We start from the raw sequence: 22000 nt of genomic DNA, 5'->3' as shown, positions 1-22000 counted from the left end.
GGGCCAGAGAGACAGGACGCAGGGAGGGCCTGGCTCTGAGCACGGCCAGCCTGGCTTCAGTCGCTGGTGCCCGCATGGCCCCCGAGCACTGCCAGGAGTCAGCCCTGAGCGTCGCCGGTGTGGCCCCCAAAACAAAACCAGAAACATCCAGAGCAAGTCCGGGCCTTAGAGAACAAGACACAAGCCGTCCTGTGGACAGTGAGCCGCACAGACGTGCCCAGGACACACGGGGCCCGACTCCCAGCGTCACCAGCCGAGTGTCCCGGGAGGGACCCACGGGTTCCCACACCGCCCGAATAGATAAGATAAAGCGTCCAGAGTCAGGGCAGTTCAGAGACTGTTTGGAACACCGGAACTGGCCTTTGTGGTGCTGTGTGCGTGCGTGCGTGTGTGTGTGTGCATGCGTGTGCGTGTGTGTGTGCATGTGTGTGTGTGTGTTGGGGGGCGGCCCCCAGGGCTCAGCGGCGCCTGACCTGTCCGCCCTGGCCGGCAGGCATCGTGTTCCATTACAGAGCCATCTCCACGCGCTACACGCTGGACTTCGACCGCGCACAGCGGGCCTGCCTGCAGAACAGCGCCATCATCGCCAGCCCCGAGCAGCTGCAGGCCGCCTACGAGGACGGCTTCCACCAGTGTGACGCCGGCTGGCTGGCCGACCAGACCGTCCGGTGAGGGCGCACGTGCAGGGAGGAGCTGCCCACTGCCGCACACGTCCCCACGCCTGCCCAGTCCCCACTCTGCCTTCCGCCCTCCACAAACCTTCCGAGCCCCAGCAGCATGGGGGTTGGGTTGGGTTGGGTTTTGGGGGGCCACGCCTGACAGTGCTCAGGGCTGACTCCCGGCTCCACACTTAGGTACGGCTCCTGGCGGGAAGGAGGGAAGGAAGGAGGGAGGAAAGGAGGGAGGGAGGGAGGAAGGCAGGGAGAGAGGGAGGAAGACAAGGAGAGAGGGAGGGAGGAAGGGAGGGAGGGAGGGAGGGAGGGAGGGAGGGCAGGAAGGAAGGAGTAGGAGGGGGAAGGCAGGGGAAGGAGCTGGCTTCCCGGCGCCTGGAGCCAGCTGGGGCCCTGATCCCAGCTCCCTTGTGTCACACCATCAGCCCGAGCCTCTCCGTGGGGCTGGGACAGGCGTAGACACAGCCCATCTATGGGGCCCACGCCTGGGGGCTGCGGGCGGGTCTGACCGTGGCCCCGTGCCGCAGGTACCCCATCCACACGCCGCGGGAGGGCTGCTACGGGGACAAGGACGAATTCCCGGGTGTGAGGACCTACGGCCTGCGGGACACCAACGAGACCTATGACGTCTACTGCTTCGCCGAGGACATGGAGGGTGAGTCCCTCGAGCCGGGGGAGTCCGGCAGGGGCCCGAGAGAGGAGCGTGTGCGGCCCGGGCACCCGCGTGGATGGCTCCCCTGGCCAGTGCCCCCCCCCGCCCTGCTTAGACACCCAGCAGATAACCCCAACTCCAGGGGCCATCAGGACAGCTGGCGTCCCCCAGCACCACCCAGCCAGACCCAGAGCAAGGGGAAGGGCCAGGGGGAACCAGACGGCCGGAGAGGCAGGAGGATGAGCCCCTCCCCAGGCCTGTCCCCCCCGGCAAGTCCTGTGCCCCACTTTCCCCAGCAGCCAGCCCGCTGTGCCCCGACTCCCCAGTGACCAGGTGTAAGGCTGGTGGCTCATGCCAAGACTGAGGTCTTCCGCACTTTCCTCAGCCCCTCCAGGACTCTCGTGGGCCCACCCATCCACTGAGCCACAAGTCGTGGTGCCCTGTTCTAGGGGGCAGCCACCAAGCTGACCCTCTGGCCTCCAGCCCACCCTGCCCGCACACCTGCTCAGGCTTTCAGGACAGAGGAAGGGAAGCAGGGGCTGGAACAATAACAGCGGGGAGGGCATCGGCCTTACTTATGGCAGACCCGGGCTCCATCCCCATCATCCTCTGAGCACCCTCTGAGCACCGCCAGGAGGTGACCCCGGAGTGCAGAGCCAAGAGTAAGTGCTGAGCTGACTGATCCAAGCTCCCCACTGCAGCACGGTAGCACTGTCGTCCCATTGTTCATCGAATGCTCAAGTGAGCACCGGTAACATCTCCATTGTAAGACTTGTTACTGTTTTTGGCATATTGACTATGCCACGGGCAGCTCACCACACTCTGCCGTGCAGGCATGATACTCTCGGTAGCTTGCTGGGCTGTCGAGCAAGGGATGAAGGGGCGGAGGAATTGAACCCGGGTCGGCCATGTGCAAGGCAAACACCCTACCCGCTGTGCTATCAAACTCCCTACAGGAAAAAAAAATTAAATAGGGCTTGCAAGGACTGGAGAGATAGATAGTCCAGGGGCTGGAGTGATAGCACAGTGGGTAGGGCATTTGCCTTGCATGTGGCCGACCCGGTTCAATTCCTAGCATCCCATATGGTCCCCTGAGCACCGCCAGGAGTAATTCCTGAGTGCACGAGCCAGGAGTAACTCCTGTGCAATGCCAGGTGTGACCCAAAAAGCAAAAAAAAAAAAAAAAAAGAAAAGAAAAGAGAGAGATAGATAGTCCAGCAGGTAAGACACTTGCTTTGCATGTGGAAGACCTGGGGTTCCCCCGAGAACTGCAGGAGTGATACCTGAGCACAGAGCCAGGAGCAAGCCAGATGTGACCCCCAAACAACAAAATCAGGACTTGTAGGTCCACCCAATGCTCTTCTGGATTCCAAGGGCCCAGACACCCCCATGGGGCTGGGGTATGGCCAAGGCAGGGTACGGCTGACTTTTCCCATCAGGGCTGGGGTGAGCCTTTGAGTCTGGGGTGGGACGCTCGGGGCGTGGAGGGGTCAGGGTGGCACACCAGTCCTCCTCCCCTGCCTGCGGGCAGCTGGTCTCTGAGTCCCCGTCTTAGGGATCCGCCCCCGAGGCCCAGAGGAGAGGACGAGCATGTCTAAGACCTGGACACTGGCAGGGGCCGGTCGGTAGCTGCTGGTCCCGGGGGCCGGTCCCCACCATCTGTGTTTCCCCAGGCGACGTCTTCTATGCCACCTCCCCCGACAAGTTCACCTTCCAGGAGGCAGCAGCCGAGTGCCGGCGGCTGGGCGCGCGGCTGGCCACCACGGGCCAGCTCTACCTGGCCTGGCAGGCCGGGATGGACATGTGCAGCGCGGGCTGGCTGGCCGACCGAAGCGTGCGCTATCCCATCTCCAAGGCCCGGCCCAACTGCGGCGGGAACACGCTGGGCGTGAGGACCGTGTACCTGCACGCCAACCAGACGGGGTACCCCGACCCCTCATCCCGCTACGACGCCATCTGCTACACAGGTGAGGCCGCAGGCAGAGCGCTTCGGGAGAAGGGGGGCGGTGGGAGGGGGCAACGCCTGCACCAACCCGTGGATCCGGCTCCTTGAGGGGCCTCTGGGCCCGAGCTTCAGAACACATCCACTATTGTCGAGGGGTTTCACAGGCCCCATGGACACCCGCCTGCTTTGTGGCTCAGAATAAGCTTTGGTGGCGGCTGTGCCTTCTGGGGAGGCTGTTGGCCCAGAGTCCTGCCCCAGGGCCATGCTGCCATCTGCCCACTGCAATGGCCAGTGCTCAGGAGAGGGAACGAGCATCCCTCTGATGGATTTTTGGGTTTTTTGTTTTGGGCTTTTTGATTCACACCCAGTGATGCACAAGGCTTCCTCCTGGCTTTGCAACCAGGAATCACTCCTGGCGGTGCTTGGGGGACCCTATGGGATGCCAGGGATCGAACCTGGGTCAGCGGCATGCCAGGCAAACGCCCTCCCTGGCTCCGCCTCTGATGTATTTGGGCGAGGTCAGGATCTGATGAGCTGACTGAGGTCAGGATCACAGCCAGAGCTGACACCGAACAGCAAGGAGTGCCTGGGCCTCACGGGCGTGGGGTGGGAACTCCGTGCGTTTCCCCTTTCCTGATAAAGAGGGTTCCAGGGATCTCCCGTTCTGCTCTGAGCTCCCTGCCAGGGTGTCCCTCTGGGGATGGTTGAGCACCTCGGCCGGGCTCACTGTCCACTGGACTCTTTCTCCACGTCCCCCCCAAGGCCGTGCGTGCAAGGTTCCTGGGGAAGGCAGAGGGTGTTCGGAGACGTGAGGCCCGTCGCGGTGGGGGTGGCGGAGGCCCTGGAGCTGGTCTCCTGCTGCGTCCCTGGCACCACTGCAGCCTGTGTCCATCCCGTCCAGGTGAAGACTTTGTGGACATCCCGGAAGACTTCCTCGGGGCCGGTGGCGAGGACATCACCATCCAGACGGTCACGTGGCCCGACCTGGAGCTGCCCCTGCCTCCCCGGAACATCACCGAGGGGGAGGCCCGCGGCAACGTGATCCTCACGGCAAGGCCCATCTTCGAGGTGCCCCCGACAGCGCCCGAGCCCCAGGAGCCCTTCAGCTTCGTGCCCGACCTGGAGGCCACCGGCTTTCCCGGGGCCGAGAACGAGACTGGGGGGGCCCCTGGGCCCTGGGACTTTGCGGAGGTGCCAACAGCCAGTCCGGGCTTGGTCACCTCCTTCACCAGCGACGACTTGGTGGTACAGGTGACCGCGGTCCCGGGAGCTGCCGAACTCCCCGGACAGCCACAACCAGCCAGGGGTAAGTGCCACGAGCACAGGTGGGCACAGGTGGGTACAGGTGGATACAGGCTGGCACAAGGGGCACAGGCAGGCAAGGCGGGCAGAGGAGGGTGCAGACAGGCATGGATGGCACAGATGGGCACAGGAGGGTATGGGCAGGTACGGGCGAGCACAGGTGGGCATTGGCACAGGTGAGGTGTGCTCTGGCTCCAGGTGAGGTGGGGGAGGGGCCTGCTCACTCCTCACAGCCTCGGTCTCCCCGGGGGCCCCACTCCCTGCAGCCCCAAAGCCCCAAACCAGCTGCTGCCTCTCACAGAGCCCAGAAGGAAGACCCGGGTGCGGGTTTGAAGGTGTTGAGCAACCCCTGCTGCGGCCCATCACGCCAGGCCTCCCGCACCACCAGGAGCAGCCCCCCCCCCCAACAGCATGCCACCAGCTGTGATCCCAGAACAAGGAAAACAGGCTGAAGGAGAAACATGCCACGGCTTGTGGGGTGACAGGAAACTGGTTCAGTGGCTTAAAGCCACGGCCAGTTGTTAATGAGCCAGGGGCTAATTCGGGGCTCACGGGTGACCCTAAATCAGAAGAGCTGGGCCCGCAGACCCTCGAAGCACTTAGCCTAGACCCAGGAGGTGATTCGCCGGAGCACTTGCCTTCATCTGTGAGGCCCTGGCATTGTGAAACATAAATAAAATTGGGGTGGAGCGATAATACGCAGTCAGCGCAGGTTCACCTCCAGCACCCTAGAGGGTCCCCCGAGCACCGCCATGAGTAACCCCTGAGTGCAGGGCCAGGAGGAACCTCTGAGCATCTCCGGGTATGGCCCAGAGTCAAATAAAAATAAATAACATTTAGAAAATAACATAAATCTGCACTGACTGGAAAAGATTTGCCACCCTTGCCCTGAGATGGTGGCAGGAGAATTAGGGATCCCCGCTGTCCCCCCAAATCCCGCTGAACAGGACCTGCACTCAGGAGTGGTCTCTGTGAGGAGTCGGTGGCCCCCCACATCTGAGGAGGAGCAGGAGGCCTGCCCTCCATCGTCAGACCTGCCATGCCTGAGTTTGCATTGTGTGCAGGGGAGAGGAGAGGAGAGTGCTGAGACAGAGGGGCCAGGAGAGGTGGGGTTCAGGAGCAGTTTGAGCCAGCAGTGGGGACCGGCTTGGCAGGGAACAGAAGGGACAGTGGGAAAGGGAGAGAGAGGGAGGCGAGGGCGAGGGGAAGGAGGCCCCGAGGGGCCAGGGCAGAACCCTGGGCATCGGGGACCACGTCCTGAGCTTCCCATCCCTACTCCCCCCCAGGGGTCGTGTTCCACTACCGCCCGGGCTCCACCCGCTACTCGCTGACCTTCGAGGAGGCCCAGCAAGCGTGTCTGCGCACGGGGGCGGTCATGGCCTCCCCAGAACAGCTGCAGGCTGCCTACGAGGCGGGCTACGAGCAGTGCGACGCAGGCTGGCTGCAGGACCAGACAGTCAGGTGAATGGCCAGGCCCCCCTGCCCTGCTACGCCCCGGCCACTGCAGCCTCTGTTCGTCCTCCCCAGAGTCCAGAATATTCTGGGGAGGGTCCTAGTCTGGCATATTCTGGGGAGGGTCCTTCTCCCGGACATTCTGGGAGGGGCCTGAGAATATTTGGTCTCCGGTCATTTCCCCGAGACCCTTGGTTCTGACTCTGCTCTTGCCCCCTGCCTGTCCACACAGCTAGGACCCCCCATGGCCCCAGGACACCCCAAACCACCCCAGTATTCCGATCTTTCCCCCAGGTTGGTGGAAGGCAGGGAGTCCCTGGCATGAGACATTTCTGGAGGGAGCACTTCCCATAGAGTCCACCGCCCTGCATGCCCCGACCCTGGCCTTCCCAACAGACTCTCCCCCGCCCTCTCCTTTGCAGGTACCCCATCGTGAGCCCCCGGACCCCGTGCGTGGGGGACAAGGACAGCAGCCCCGGGGTTCGGACATACGGCGTGCGGCCCCCCTCCGAGACCTACGATGTTTACTGCTATGTGGACCGGCTGGAGGGTAAAGACAGGGGCTGGGGACTCGCTTGGGGGTGCCCAGCGCAGGGAGTCAGCACCCCCAGCCCACTCTCACGAGGGAGGAGCCTGTTTCAGAAGGGAAACTCAGACCCACAGCCCTCGCCCCTGCAGGAGCTCAGGGCGGCCCCAGTATTATGGGGGCTTTGGTTCCCTGAAACACTACAGCAGGGGCCGGAGCAACGGCAGGAGGGTGTTTGCCTTCCACATGGATGACCCCGGCTCGATCCCCGGCATCCCGTAGGGTCTCCTGAGCACCACCAGGAGTGGTTTCTGAATGCAGAGCCAGGAGTAAGCCGTGAGCACTGCCGGGTGTGGCCCCAAAGCCAAAATAATAATCAATAAAAACTACAATGGAGGTTCAGGGAGCCCCCACGAGCTGGGGCGAGACTTGGGCTCGGGACGCCCCGGCCGCCGCCGTGACCCCCGGCACCCGCCGTGACCCCCGGCACTGCAGGTGCACTCCAAAGCAAGGCAAAACAAGAATGAGATGTGTAGGGGCTGGAGTGATAGCACAGCGGGTAGGGCATTTGCCTTGCACGCAGCCGACCCAGGTTCAAATCCCAGCATCCCATATGGTCCCCTGAGCACCGCCAGGAGTAACCCCTGTGCATCGTTGGGTGTGACCCAAAATACAAAAAAAAAAGAAAAAATGAGATGTGTAGATGGAGTCCGGGTCAGAGGGCTGGTGCCCCCTCCTGGAGGGTCCCTATGTCCATGGCTGGCACATAGACCCCAAGGCCGCGTGCACAGGCCTGGCCCAGCCCCCCCCACCTGCCTCAGCTCCTTCCAGTCCTTCCCATTCAAGCCCTGAGCCACTCCCACACGCCTGACCTGGAAAGGCCAGTGTCTAGTAGCCGGGCAGGCCTCTGTCTCGGGGGCCTGGGCACATGCCCCCCTCCCCACACCTCTGCCCCGTGTCCTGCTACAATACAGGCTGAGAGTGAGGGAAAGGAGCGGCTGGTCTGGAGCTGGGCCTCAGGACCCCCCAGGAGTCCACCCCCCAGACGTGGCCATCAGCCTCCCGCTGTGGGCACCTCCAGTGGGGGGAGACAAAGGCTGGATCGTCCCCTGTCCTCACTGTGATTCTTGGGGAGCCCTCCTAGTGCCTGGAAGCTGAACAGCGAGAGGAAGGCGGGGCCCAGGGTCCCTGCGGGTCGGGTCGAGGCGTGTGAGGGCTCACGTGTGCCCGCTCTGTCCCCAGGGGAGGTTTTCTTCATCACCCGCACGGAGCAGTTCACCTTCCAGGAAGCCCTGGCCGCCTGCGCCAGCCACAATGCCACCCTGGCGTCCACGGGCCAGCTCTACGCCGCCTGGAGCCGAGGCCTGGACAAGTGCTACGCGGGCTGGCTGGCCGACGGCAGCCTCCGGTACCCCATCGTGACCCCACGGCCCGCCTGCGGTGGGGACAAGCCCGGCGTGAGGACGGTCTCGCTCTACCAGAATCAGACAGGCCTCCCGGACCCCCTGTCTCGACACCACGCCTTCTGCTTCCGAGGTACGAGTGCCCCGCCAGCCCCCTTCTGACAGGGACAGGGGCTCTGTCCCCCCTGCCCCCCACCCCACAGGGACCCTCACACCCTGCTCCCCCAGGTACATCTGCAGCGCCATCTCCCGGAGAAGACAGGGACACCCCCACACTGTCCTCGGTTGAAGAGGACCTGATGGTGACCCAAGTGGCCCCCGGAGTGGCCGCCGGCCCCCTGGGGGAGGAGACGACCATCACCCCCGACTTCACAGAGCCTGAGAACCAGACGGAGTGGGTGCCCGAGCACACCCCCACCGGCCAGTCCCCACTGCCAGGTCAGTGCCAGCCGTCCTCTGCAGGGGTCTGGGGCCCAGCCCCAGGGAGGACGACTGTTAAATCTGCAGGAAAGAAACTTCTGGAAGTTGAGGGGGGGGTGATAGGACAGCAGGGTGGGCACTTGCCATGTACACGGATGACCTGGGTTCAACCCCTTCCACCCCATATGGTCCCCAGAGCACTGCCAGGAGTGATCCCTGAGCACAAAGGCAGACGTAAGTCCTGAGCAGCACCGGGTGTGGCCCAAAAACAAAAAAAGAAATAAACCAAAAAAGAGGGCCCACAGTGATAGGACAGCGGGTTGGGTGTTTGCCTTGCACGCAGCCAACCCAGGTTCAATCCCCGACACCCCATAGGGTCCCCTGAGCAGCTCCAGGAGTGACTCCTGAGTGCAGAACCAGGGGAGCCCCTGAGCTGAGTATGTCCTGAAAAGAAAAAAAAAAAAGAAAAGGAGAAAAAGAAACTTCTGGGAGCTCCTTTGGAGGGCAGGGCTGCCCCCTCTCACTTTCTTAGCCTGCGGCCAGGGCTCCAGAAGTGAGAGTGTGAGGGGTGAGGCGGGCAGGGGCGGGCAGCTGAGCCCAGGTGGGGACTTCCTCGCCCAAATCCGAGGTTCAGCCCTCCTGCTCCCGAGCCAGGGCGTCCCCCCAAATGGACTTTCTTTCAAGCCTATGCTGAAAGGGGACAGGACACCCCCTCCCCGGCCACCCCACCGAGAAGAGGCTGTGGAGGAGCTAAAGGAGACTGAGTGGGCCAGGCCCCAAGTCCCATGGCACCCCGAATCTCCCGAAGTTCAGCCCCCCACTTCCTGCACTGTGGCTGGTCTGGGGGGGCCTCTGGGGCAGCTGTTAAAGCCACACCCACCTCTCCCCTTCCCTGCAGGGCCCCCTCCCACGTGGCCTCCCACGGACACAGCCACAGAGGAAGGCACAGAAGGGCCCTTTGTGTTGCCCGGGGCCTCGGAGGAGCCGTCCACACTCTCCCCACTGCAGCCCCGCGGGACCCAGCTGCCGGGTGCTGAGGAGACATCTGGGGACCTCTCGGGCAGTGGAGATGCTTCCGGCCACCTGCAGGCCAGCGGGCAGCCCTCAGAAGACCTGGACTCCACTGCCCGCCCTGATCTGGGCTTAGGCCTGCCCGAAGAGAGTGGGTCAGCCTCTGGGGATGGAGACAGAATTGTGGGCGCCAACATCCCTGAAGTTGGAAAGCTTCCACCAGGAGGCCAGGAACCCGAGGGCCCGGCCTCTGGTGGTGAGGAGCTCAGTGGACTTGCTTCTGGAGAAGGTCCAGAAGTTTCTGCCTCTGGAGAAAGAGAGTTTGGTGGTGTTCCTTCTGGACAAGTTCCAGAAGTTTCTGCCTCTGGAGAAAGAGAGTTTGGTGGTGTTCCTTCTGGACAAGTTCCAGAAGTTTCTGCCTCTGGAGAAAGAGAGTTTGGTGGTGTTCCTTCTGGACAAGTTCCAGAAGTTTCTGCCTCTGGAGAAGGAGAGTTTGGTGGTGTTCCTTCTGGAGAAGGTCCAGAAGTTTCTGCCTCTGGAGAAGGAGAGTTTGGTGGTGTTCCTTCTGGAGAAGGTCCAGAAGTTTCTGCCTCTGGAGAAGGAGAGTTTGGTGGTATTCCTTCTGGAAAAGGTCCAGAAGTTTCTGCCTCTGGAGAAGGAGAGTTTGGTGGTGTTCCTTCTGGACAAGTTCCAGAAGTTTCTGCCTCTGGAGGACAGGAGGTCAGCGGTGTTCCTTCTGGAGAAGTTCCAGAAGTTTCTGCCTCTGGAGAAGGGGAGTTCACTGGAATTCTTCCTGGACAAGTTCCAGAAGTTTCTGCCTCTGGAGGACAGGAGTTCAGTGGTGTTCCTTCTGGACAAGTTCCAGAAATTTCTGCCTCTGGGGGACAGGAGCTCAGCGGTATTCCTTCTGGAGAAGTTCCAGAAGTTTCTGCCTCTGGAGAAGGGGAGTTCACTGGAATTCTTCCTGGACAAGCTCCAGAAGTTTCTGCCTCTGGAGGACAGGAGTTCAGTGGTGTTCCTTCTGGAGAAGTTCCAGAATTTTCTGCCTCTGGGGGAAAGGAGCTCAGTGGAATTAGTTCTGGAGAAGTTCCAGAAGCTTCTGCCTCTGGAGAAGGGGAATTCACTGGTATTCTTTCCGGACAAGCTCCAGAAGTTTCTGCCTCTGGAGGACAGGAGTTCAGTGGTGTTCCTTCTGGAGAAGTTCCAGAAATTTCTGCCTCTGGGGGAAAGGAGCTCAGTGGAATTAGTTCTGGAGAAGTTCCAGAAGCTTCTGCCTCTGGAGGAGAGTTCACTGGAACTCCTTCTGGAGAAGATCTAGAAGCTTCTGCCTCTGGCAGAGGGGTATTCACTGGAGTGCTTTCTGGAGTTCCAGAAGCTTCTGCCTCTGGAGAGGGTGACTTTGGGGCCCTTCCTTCTGGAAGGGAAAGTCTAGAAACTTCTGGTTCTGGGCTTGAGGGCCTCAGCGGCTCAGCCCCCGGGAAGGGGGACTTTGGAGGCTCTGCTTCTGGAGCCTGGGACCTCGGTGGGCTGCCCTCTGTAGTCCCGGGCAGTGGACTCGCACCGGAAGCCAGCGGCCTTCCCTCAGGACTTGGTGAGTATTCCGGGGTGGACCTTGGGAGTGGCCCTTCCTCCGGCCTGCCTGACTTCAGTGGGCTGCCCTCAAGCCTCCCCACAGTCTCCCTGGTGGACACCACGCTGGTGGAGGTTCTCACGGTCACCACCACGGGGGAACTGGAGGGGCGGGGGGGCATGGGCATCAGCGGTGCCGGTGAAGTCTCTGGACTGCCCTGGGGCAGCGAGCTGGACATCAGCGGGGCGGCCAGTGGATTCTCTTCAGGGGTCAAACCCACCAGCCAGGCCCCCAGCGCTCCTGACACCAGCGGGCGGATATCGGGGTTCCCCGGGGAAACATCCGGGATGCCTGACCTCAGTGGACTGTCCTCAGGACAACCAGACATCAGCGGAGAAGCTTCTGGCATTCTGGTGGGCAGTGGTCAACCATTCAGTGAGACCGGGGTGAGTGAAGGAGAATTAGGGGTCCACAATGTCAGCGGGCAGCCCTCAGGGTGGCCAGAGCTCCATGGGACCCCCTCCGGGGTGACAAGTGGCAGTGGGGACATCACCTTTGTGGACACCCATTTGGTGGAAGTGACCCCGACCCCGTTTAAGGGAGAGGAAGGCTTGGGGTCTGTGGAGCTCAGCGGCCTTCCTTCTGGGGAGACCGAGCTCGCAAGTGCCTCTGGCACGGTGGATGCCAGCGGCCACGTGGCCGGAGCTGCAGAGTCCTGGGAGCTGAGCCCGCGGCCCACAGACCTCCGAGGGCTGCCAAGCAGTGAGGTGGAGGCGAGCGGAGACGCTTCGGGAGCAGAGGCCGGGAGTGGGGGTACCTCTGGCCTCCCCATGGTCTCACTGGTGGACAGGACTTTGGTGGAGTCTGGAACCCCAGCTCCCACCGCCCAGGAGGCAGAAGGACCTTCAGGCGTCTGGGAACTCAGCAGGGTCCCTTCGGGTCTCGGGGACCTTAGCGGACTCCCGTCTGGGCCGGCGGAGCCCAGCGGAACCCCTCCAAGCTCCCCACCTTTCAGTGGAGATCTTCCCAGCACCACCGCTGACATCAGCGGGGACGGCTCTGCAGCCACAGGCGCCAGCGGGGACCCCTCAGGGCTCCCGGAAGTCCTGGAGGGAGTCACGAGCCCCACAATTCTGCAGGAACTGGGCCAACGGCCCCCAGAAGCGCACTTCCCCCAGGTGCCGGAGTCCAGTGGGGACGTATCAGGGTCTGGGGACACAAGCGGGAGTGTCCCAGGGTCCAAGAGGGAAACCTCGGAGGTGCCAGAGTTCAGCAAAGAAACATCTGTTTACCCCTCACCCGAAATGGGGGTGTCGGCCACCCCTGAGGCCAGCGGAGGAGCCTCAGGTTCCCCTGACCTGAGTCAAGGGCCCTTGTCCTTCCCGGGGACAGCGTGGGAGGACTCAGCCATCCCAGAGCTAAGTGGAGAAACGGCAGAGCCCACTGATGCCACCTACGTGAGCACCCATGATGCATCGGGCTGGACTCTGGCCCCACCCCCGGCTTCTGGAGATAGGCCGGAGGGCAGCAGCTCCGGCCTGGACATCATCATTGCCACACAAGTCCCTGATTCTGAGTGGACCCAGGAGACCCAGCCGCCTGCTGAGGCTCTGGTGGAAACCGAGGCGTCCAGCCCATTGCACTCGGGAGAAGATGCCCAAACAGCCACCGCTGCCAGCCTCCCGACAGATGACGTGTCCAGCGTCCCGGAAGACACTGAAGAGGCGGAAGACTCCTCTGCAGGTACTTCTGCCATTTCTCTGGGAAGGTGTTTGGGTATTTCCAACTTGGGGGCCGGGGGCAGACAGTGTAATTCAAGGGTCTGAGGCCCCCACAGATTCTGTGCAGCTCCAAAGAAATTTCTTGTGTCTTGTCGATATAATGCAAAGGTCCAGGCTGGAGCGACAGGTCAGCAAGAGGGCTCTTGCCTGGCACGTGGTCAGCCCGGGTTCAATCCCCAACATCCCATAGGGTCCCTTGAGCACCGCCAGGAGTAACTCCTGTGTGCAGAGCCAGGAGGAACCCCTGAGCATCACTGGGTATGGCCCCAAATATAAAAATAAATAAAACGTAAGGTCCCAGGGGCTGGAGCGATAGTACAGCGGGTAGGGCATTTGCCTTGCACGAGGCCGACCCGGGTTCGATTCCCAGCATCCCATATGGTCCCGAGCACGGACAGGGATGGTTCCTGAGAGTGCAGAGCCAGGAGTAACCCCTGTGCATCGCCGGGTGTGACCCAAAAAAAGAAAAAAAGAAAAAAAAAAAGTAAGGTCCCAGGGAGGATTAAAGGGAAGAATGCATGCAATGAGGACCAGAGAGATAGTACTGTAGGGAGGGCACTTGCCTTGACCCAGGCACAATTCCTCCACCACACAGGGTCACCTAGGAGTGATCCCTGAGCCCAGAGCTAGAAAGAGGTAAGCCCCAAGAACCACTAGGTATGGCCAAAAAAATTTTCAAATCCCTATAAAAAAATACATAACAATGCAAGGATTTGGCTGGCAACTGACTTTGGAAAGAGTACAAGGAGTTGTTCTCTCTCAAGTTACCGCCAAAGCCCAAGGAAATGCATGATCCACGAGCCCTACCAGGAGTGATCCGCAAGCACAGAGCAAGGAATGAGCCCAGAACACAGACCCAGGAGTCAGCCCAGAACACAGAGCTAGAAGTGAGCCCCGAGCACAGAGCCGGGAGTGAGCCCTGAATGCAGTACCAGGAGTGATCCCTGAGCACATAACTAGGAGTCATCCCTGAGCACAGAGGCAGGAGTGAGCCCTGAGCACAGAGCCAGGAGTCAGCCCCGAGCACAGAACCAGGAGTCAGCCCTGAGCACAGAGCCAGGAGTCAGCCCTGAGCACTGAGCCAGGAGTCAGCCCTGAGCACAGAGCCTGGTGTCACTAGGGCGGGCCCTGACTGTGGGGGCAAAGGAACAGGGCTGCCATCCCTCTGCTGTCATATCTTGGGATACCGAGTCTTTTCCCCATCATGGAGCCCCCATAGGCCCAGGTGTCTAGGGGCCCCTGAATGCTGACCCCAGTGCGACCCTCTTGGCTCTCTGGGGGACGCTGACCTCTCGCCGTGCAGTCCTCCCCAGGTCCTGTGCTGAGGCCCGCTGTGGCGCTGGGACCTGCCAGGAGACAGAGGACGGTGCCGTGTGCCTGTGCCCCGCTGGTCACGCCGGTGAGCACTGCGACATAGGTAAGGCCCTCGGTCACCGGGCATCGGGGAGGAGGGGGTGGCAGGTGTTCAAGAGCTGAGTGTGAGCCCTGTGTGGCCTGAAAACAGGGTTGGGTGGGTGGGGGTTCAGCCACTCCTGACCCCAACTCCCCGGAGGGGCCTCGCAACCCGAAGCAGAAACCCCAGGCCCACCCCTACGTCCCTGGCCCCCTGTATGCCTGGGGGAAGTGAGTCAGTGGGGGCTACTGGCAGGTGGTGCCACCCGGACCCCATCACCTCTCCCTGGCTCAGCCCGGGCTGTATGATGGGGATGTCCCGGGGACCGTCCAATACCAGAGCCCCCAAACCTGCGAGGGGGTACTGTCTGTGCCAGGGCCCGCCTCCCCTGCCCCACGTGGTCTCTGGGCTCCAGGTTTCGGGATCAGAGCAGGGTCTCCGGAAAAGGCTCTTTCCCCAGCCCAGTCACCATCACGATGCTTTGGGAGAGGTCTCACATACGTACATACATGCACACACATGTACACATACACACATGCACACACATACACATACAGACACACACATACACAAACATGCACACACATACACATGCACACGTAACACACTCACACATACACACATGCATGCACATACACACATACACTCATGCACACACATGCACACATATATGCATGAACACATTATACATACTGTGCAGGCATATGCACGTGCATATACACATGTGCACATATGCACATTTATACACGTACACACACAAGCACACTAATGCACATACATGCACATGTGCACACACACATACACACATGCACACCTCAGATAGTGGTGCTCGGTATCTGTGCCCACCTTTTCACCCCTCCAGAAGGGCTGTGACCATGTCTGTCCCTGTCATTGACATCAGGTCACATCTGATGTCCCCATGTAACCACACGCCCAATGGGGGGCCACCAGCCATGCTGTCTCCTCTGGGAGGGTCCCACCTGGATCTCTGTGGCCACACCAGGCTGGAGGTGCTGGTCCTCCTGCTGGCTGCAGGGAAAGTTCTGCCAGGGCCTTGGTGATCCCTGGGGCTGTGGCCCCTGCCCCCCCACCCTCCTCCTCCTGATTCCTGACCCTTCCCAGAGCACAGGGGGGCCGCCTCCTCCTAGGAGAGAAATCTCAGGGGCTCTGTCCAGCTGGTCGGGGCTCAGAGTCCATAGCCACTGGGGAGGGGGACAGCTTTAGCCCTGGGTCCAGTGTCCTGGTGAACTTGGGAAGGCCCGCACAGTCCGTCCTCCAGGGGTGTGTGTGGAGGGGTGTTCCCGGCTTGGTGGAGGGCAAAGGACCAGTGGCCCTGACCTGGCAGATCAGCAGACCCCCACCCTCCCCTGCACCCAAGCACGGCAGCCCTAACGCAGGCCCCACACGGCTCTTCCTCCCTCGAATCTGTTCCCACAGGGCCTTTTCACCGCCCCCATCCTGGCAGCGAGCCTGTCCCCATCTAAGGTCCCTGACTGGCCTGAGACCATGGAGGGGCCCACCAGGCCTGGAGTCTCTCTCGGAGGGTCCCCATAGGACAGAGAGGCTGGGGGGGACCTCAGAGTCAGAATCAAACTGGGGGATGTGGGAGAGAAGGGCCACGGCGTGGGGTCTGAGAGGGTCTCCGACACCCCCTCCACAGCCGTTCAACTGAGTTTGCAGGTAGGGTCAAAGGGAGAGTGATTCTCGGCCGGGCCCCACCCCACCCTGACAGACATGGTCCTGGCACTAGGGGGCGCCGTGAGGGAGGCTCGCAGGTGATGGGGCCGAGAGACGCAGCTGGGGCTGAGCGCAGCACTGTATGCTGGAGGCCCAGCTTTGTCCCGGGCCCCATGAGGCCCCCCAACACTGCTGGGAGTGACCCCCAAACACTCTGCCAGGACAAGCCCCCAAACACTACCAGATTTAGCCCCAAGCACTGAAAAACAATTTTCCGAAGGCTCCACGGCGCAGCTGGGGCAAGGCCAGCCTTGGGAGGGAGGCCTGATCTCAGAACATAGTGTCTGGGGGCCGCTAATAAAAGTCCCCCCACCCCATCCAAGCCCCATTGAACAGGAAAGACTTGAGAGACGGAAGGTGTAAGGGGCCATCAGGGCTCCCAGGACAGGGCCAGCCCCTGCCGTCTCATCCTGGAACCCAGAGCCACGTCCAGGCTGTTAAATGCCCAGAGGTCAGGCTCTTGCCATGGATGCAGCTGACTCTGGTTTAATTCCTATGTAGTCCCCTGACCTCAGCAGGGTAGGGCCCAACTTCCCTCCCCCACCACACACACACACACACACACACACACACACACACACACACACACCCAAGAGATCAGGAACTTATTATACTGGCGACTCAGAAACGTCCGCAACCACCAGCTCTTCCCATCTAGTCGTGAAGACATCGGATGATTGTGTATCTAAAGCACCTAAGCCCAGCCCGCGGCCAACTCCTGTCCTGTTTGCGTCCCATGGCCAGCAGGCGTGACTAGGTGGCCACCAGCTGCTTTCCCGCTTACACCCACGCACGGGCCTGTGGTTGGGGCTGTCCTGAGGTTTGCAGTCGGGTGCACGCCCCCACTCAACACCACCCCCAGGCCCCACCAGGAAAGAGCCCTGAGCACTGCTCAGTGTGGCCCCCAAACAAGACTCCCCGATTCATGTGCATGTGAGAACTTTCCCACGTTATGCTATTCATCCTAGTCTTGCATTGGAGCTGGCAGAAGGGCCTGTCCCCCAAAGGCTGCCCCCAAGTGTGTCCCAGCACACCTGCCTGGCACACCCTCTGCCGTCGTCTCTGGGGGTTGGAGAGCTAGTGCAGGAGTCAGCAGAGAAAGGGAGGTGCCTGTTTGGCATGCAGCAGAGCCTGGTTCAGTTCCCAGCCCCCCGGGTCCCCCAGAATCACGGGGTGCACCCCGTGGGTGCCTAGTGGCCCTGGGGCCCCAGGTCCCGAGCAACACCACGTCTTTGGGACCCTGCATGGAACCAACCTGGACATCCAAGAATCCCCCAGAGGAGTCCCTAGACTCCCCCTCTCAAGGAAGCAGTTAGAGGCCATTGAGATAGTCTAGCGGGGGAGCACTGGCCTTCCACAGAGCACCCAATAGGGTCCCCTGAGCCCGCCAGCTGTGATCCCTGAGCACAGAGCCAGGAGTCAGCCCTGAGCATCACCAGGTGTGGCCCCAAAACCAAAAACTGAGAAAGCAATTGTCGGGGCTTTTTGCCTTTGGCAGAAATTTCCACCCAGGGCTGGAGATGCGGCTTAAGGGTGCAGCCGTGCTCACTGAGGCTCTCGGGCCCGTCCCCAGCCCTGGAAACAATGACAGTGAGGTCCAGGGCAGCCGCTGCACAGACCAGGCTGGACGAACTTGGGGTGTCCCTCACCACCTTGCCCTGGGCAGCCCCCAAGTGTCAGCCACGAATGCCTCTCAGTCATTCCCAGGAGAGCCACCCTCCTGCCCTGGGTCCCCACTGAGAGCCCCGAGCAAAGATCACATTGGCACCCAAAAAGCAATACCGGGGGGGGGGGTGTCATGTTCCAGAAGATTCTGAGAGTGTGTCATGTTCCAGAAGATTCTGAGAGCTCCCAGCCACCCTCTTCTTTCTCCCTTCCCGCCGTGGCCCCACCCCCCGGCCAGCCTCTCCTTGGCCGCCTCTGGGGCCCCTCCTGGCCTGTGCCCCCATGAAGCTGCTTCAGCACCCGCAGTGACTCCACACGGAGCTGTCCTCTGCAGGAGGCCCCGCCCAGCTTCCCCGCTGCGCCCGCTGCTGCTGGGAACCGGGGCCTGTGCCCGGAATCCCGAGTGCATGCCCGGGCGCCCCTCGGCACCCCCATGCATCAGGGTCTCGCTCGTGACTGCTCCCAGCTGGGAACCGTCGGTTTCTAATACCTGCGGGTGAGCCCCAGACGCCGCTGGGCAGAAAGGCTGGGAGGTCCAGAACCGTCCCCCACGGCATGCCCAGGTCTGCTCCTGGAGACGCCTGTGCCTGCACTTGTGACAAGGACTAAGCGCTTCAGGGGACAGCGCTGGCCTCACACACGGCCAACCTGGGTTCGATCCCCGGCATTCCATCAGGCCCCAAGCACCACCAGGAGTGATTCCTGAGCACCACCAGGTGTGAAGCAAAAAGAAAAAAGAGAGAGAAGAAGAAGAGAGTGTTCCTGCCTGTGTGGCCAAGTCAGAGGACGCAGTGCATGTGGGGAGCACCGTCACACATTAGGGGTCCCGGGGATGGATGAGCCCCACTCTCTGCATGCCACACTCGCTGCCACAGTGCTGAACTGAGTTCTCCAGACGAGCCGGGAGATGCTTCGACGACAGACACAGAGGGTGGTGCGGGAGACTGCTCCCCCGAAAGAGCATTCTCATCTCCAGGGGCCCGTGGATGCAGGGGGAGGAGCACTGGCGCTCCCCGGCTGAGTGCCCACCCACACCCACCCCAAAGAAATTTGCAGAAGACCAGGACAGGAGAAAGTGAAGCCTGGAGTGGAGTAAGAGCTGGAGGGATGATTCTCCAGCCTCAGCCGCGGGAGGCCCTCCAGAAGGGGGGGCACGCCCTGCCCCTCCGCCCCTCCCGGAGACAGACACAGAGGCTAAGGCTGCTTTGCAGGAGGCTCCGGAAGGGATTTAGGGGAGACAAAGGAGGCAGCAGGACAAGAACAGGGGCGAGTGTCAAGCACCCGGTATGCGTCCTCCCCTGGGCGTGAGAGGACTTGCCCTCTTCGAGCCTGGGGGCCTTCGCTTCCCAGGGCCAATGGCCGAGCGTGAGCGCCACCCGGCCAGCCAGAAGCTACTCCCAGCAGCAGAAAAACAGCTTGCGGCTCTGACTCCGGGACCCGCTCCGGCACATCCTCGGGGGACCTTGGTGGTGACGCACAGGATCCTGAGCAAGCAGCACTGCTGCCAGGGGCCCACGGGGTGCTAACGGGGGCCCTTGGTTTCTTGCAGACATTGACGAGTGCTTCTCAAGCCCTTGTCGGAACGGAGGCACCTGCGTGGACGGGGCTGCCGCTGTTACATGCTTGTGCCTTCCCAGCTACCGAGGCGACCTGTGCGAGACCGGTAGGCCGGCTCGGCGAGGCTTCAGCTAACGTCGCTGACTGCAGCGCCCCTCCCCCCTCCTGCTAACCCAGCTTCCAGGCCGGCCGCTCCCTAGGGCTGCATCCCCTCCACACCTGTCCTCTGCGGGGATTGGGGGTGGGGGGGTAGGGGCGCTGGGACCAGGAGATTCGGGGGTGTCTTGAAAGCACCTTCTGCTGGTGCTTCTCCCAGGCCCACAGTGGGTGCAGGGGCAGTGGGCACCGGCTTTGCATGTGAGACTCCCGGAGCACAGGAACGGGAAGGATGGAGCTGAGCACTGTGTCTGTCTTCCTGGAAGGAGCAAGGGGGAGCGCCGGCTCTGGACGGGGCCAGCGCGGGGCTGTATGCTCCTTCCTGAGGGCCCCAGGCGCCCCGCATGCTCCAGCAGGACCCCCGCATGCCCCCTGCTCCTCACCAGCGGACCGCCGGCAACCACCATTCCTGGCTCCCTTCATCCCTTCCTGGGCCGGGCAGCCAGGCAGGCCAGGGAGAGCGGGGTGCCCAGCTGGGCAAGCCGGAGCTGAGTTTGTTCCGCTTCTGTGCCTGGGCCGAGCTCCGGCCTGGGGTGCGGGGGGCAGGCAGCGGGTCAGGCGCTTGCCTCGCATGCTGCCCACCCCATTCAGCCCCCGGCACCTATATGCTCCCAAGCGCCGCCAGGCATGATCCCTGGGCACCACCGAGTAGGACACCCCCCCCCAGACAAAACCATGCTCTGGAAACACGCCAGCAGGACATGCCAGAAACCTCCAGAAAACAATGGAAACACCTATGAAGCCTCCCTGGGTGCCACGTGGGCAGGGGGCTCTGGCGGTGGCGTGCTCCTCCCAGGCCCAGCCCAGGCGAGGGTCACCCCGGAGCACCCTCCCCTCCTGCAGCCTCAGGCCCCAAGAATAAGTGTCTGGTGGCAGGGTTGCAGACAGAGGGTGTGGACAGGGATGCCAATATGCAGGCCGGTGTCTGGAAAGCCCCTTGGCACTGGACAGGGAAGGTGGTGCCAGGCTGGGAGGCGGGCGCGCCTGAGGAACAGACGGTGCCGGGGGCCCCCTCATTCCCGCCCTGAGTCCTGGTAATGTCCTCCAGGCCTTGGGCAGCTGTTGCTTCCGGCCTTCTAGAATTCTCTGGCTGTTTCTGCAGACTGCCACCCAGCATGGCCTGATCCCCTCTCCAGCTGCATAACAATGCTCAGGTCCTGCAGTGACCAAGAAGTGACCCACAAGCATGGGCCAGAGCTATAGGACAGTGGACAGTGGACAGGGCTCTTGCCTTGCATGCAGTTGACCCGGGTTCTATCCCTGGCACCCCATAGGGTCCGCCGCGCCTTCCCCCAGGAGTGATCCCTGAGCACGGAGCCAGGAGTAAGCCCTGAGCACCGCTGGGTGTGGCCCCCCCCTCCCATACAAGGAAAAAAAGTGACCTCATAGGGCACCTCTGTCCACCTCTGTCTCCCCCTAAAAGCATAGGTGGCCCCCACCCCTTTGACAGCCCCGGGTCTCCTGGGCACCTGGAGGCGAGACCTCGCATCCTCTCTGCCCCTCACCAGGAGGGCAGTTCCGAGCAGGCCCCCTTCCCAGAAGGCCCCTGAAGGCAGAGTTGGAGAGACAACCCCCCAACTCCCTGGGTTGCTAAAGTGTGTCCAAGACGTGTGTGCCCCTTCCCAGCTGCCACAGAAGACAACATGCCAGGGTGCCCATCTGCCCACACCCCCGCCCCTCCTCGGGAGCCCCTGGGGCCTGGGCCTGGCCAAGCCCCCAGAGTAGGCATCAGCGGGAGAAAGCTGGGGGCAGGGTAGGTGGCCAGGGAGAGAAACGGGCCTCCCTTTTCCCGGCGGGCCCCCGAGCCCCCGCCAAGTCCTGCGCTGTGTTGCAGACCAGGAGCTGTGCCAGGAAGGCTGGACCAAGTTCCAGGGCCACTGCTACCGCCACTTTCCCGAGCGTGCCAGCTGGGCAGACGCGGAGGGCCGCTGCCGGGAGGAGGCGGCGCATCTCAGCAGCATCGTGACCCCCGAAGAGCAGGAGTTCGTCAACAGTGAGTACAGGGCACGGTGCAGGGGTGGGGGTGCAGTGCCTGTCGGGGAGCCCCCAGCCTCAGACGCTGCCCCGCTGCAGGCAACGCCCAGGACTACCAGTGGATCGGCCTGAATGACCGCACCATCGAAGGGGACTTCCGCTGGTCAGACGGGCACTCCTTGGTGAGTCCAGGGCGCCAGCTGCCTGCAGGGGCGGACCAGGGACAGGGCAGGATGGAGAAGCCGGCAAGGCTGGACTTGGGGGCCCATCTCGGGGGCAGCACCCTCTGCCACTCAGGCAGCCTGGAGGCTTGGCCTGCTTCCTGGGGGCCGCAGACCCCTGGCCGTTAAGGGCAAGGACCCGTCCCCTAACTTGTCCGCACCCCCCACCCCAGCAATATGAGAACTGGAGGCCCAACCAGCCTGACAACTTCTTCGCTACCGGCGAGGACTGCGTGGTGATGATCTGGCACGAGAAGGGGGAGTGGAATGACGTCCCCTGCAACTACCACCTGCCGTTCACCTGCAAAAAGGGCACAGGTGAGGGCTGCTCGGGAAGCAGCGGGAGCGGCACTGGTGGGGGTCACGTGGCGGCACTGGGCGGGGCCACGTGTGTGTGGCAGGGGGTGGTCACGTGACTCACGGGCACGGTGAAGACGGGGCCTAGAAGGCTTGAGGCCGCAGGTGACCCTGTGCCAGAGAGGGACCTGGGGGAGTCTCAGCCTTTCATGGACCCCCGCCCAAGCACGGCCGCTGCCCCCGCCCCGTGCCCTGGCGCCCCCTGAA

General features: G+C 62.2%; 1 protein-coding gene across 4 annotated transcripts in view; it reads left to right on the top strand.

Moving 5' to 3' along the window:
* The window catches only part of ACAN (aggrecan), a 37230-nt gene that overhangs the window by 14349 nt on the left and 881 nt on the right, over positions 1-22000 (top strand). For 2 of the 4 annotated variants that reach the window (XM_055143466.1, XM_055143465.1), the window contains 14 exons: positions 494-668; positions 1199-1326; positions 2997-3290; positions 4170-4574; positions 5857-6031; positions 6445-6572; positions 7791-8084; positions 8180-8389; positions 9270-12695; positions 14037-14150; positions 19078-19191; positions 21076-21234; positions 21315-21397; positions 21610-21754. In XM_055143466.1, coding sequence (XP_054999441.1) covers positions 494-668; positions 1199-1326; positions 2997-3290; positions 4170-4574; positions 5857-6031; positions 6445-6572; positions 7791-8084; positions 8180-8389; positions 9270-12695; positions 14037-14150; positions 19078-19191; positions 21076-21234; positions 21315-21397; positions 21610-21754 — 5850 coding nt within the window. Of the gene's footprint in view, positions 1-493; positions 669-1198; positions 1327-2996; positions 3291-4169; positions 4575-5856; positions 6032-6444; positions 6573-7790; positions 8085-8179; positions 8390-9269; positions 12696-14036; positions 14151-19077; positions 19192-21075; positions 21235-21314; positions 21398-21609; positions 21755-22000 lie in introns of those variants that run through there. The other 2 variants (XM_055143468.1, XM_055143467.1) reach the window with 2 other exon arrangements.

This window comes from Sorex araneus, chromosome 6 (genome assembly GCF_027595985.1).
Source record: "Sorex araneus isolate mSorAra2 chromosome 6, mSorAra2.pri, whole genome shotgun sequence".
NCBI lineage: Eukaryota > Metazoa > Chordata > Mammalia > Eulipotyphla > Soricidae > Sorex > Sorex araneus.
The sequence above is the reverse complement of the archived record's forward strand: the minus strand, read 5'-3'. Positions and strand labels throughout refer to the sequence as shown.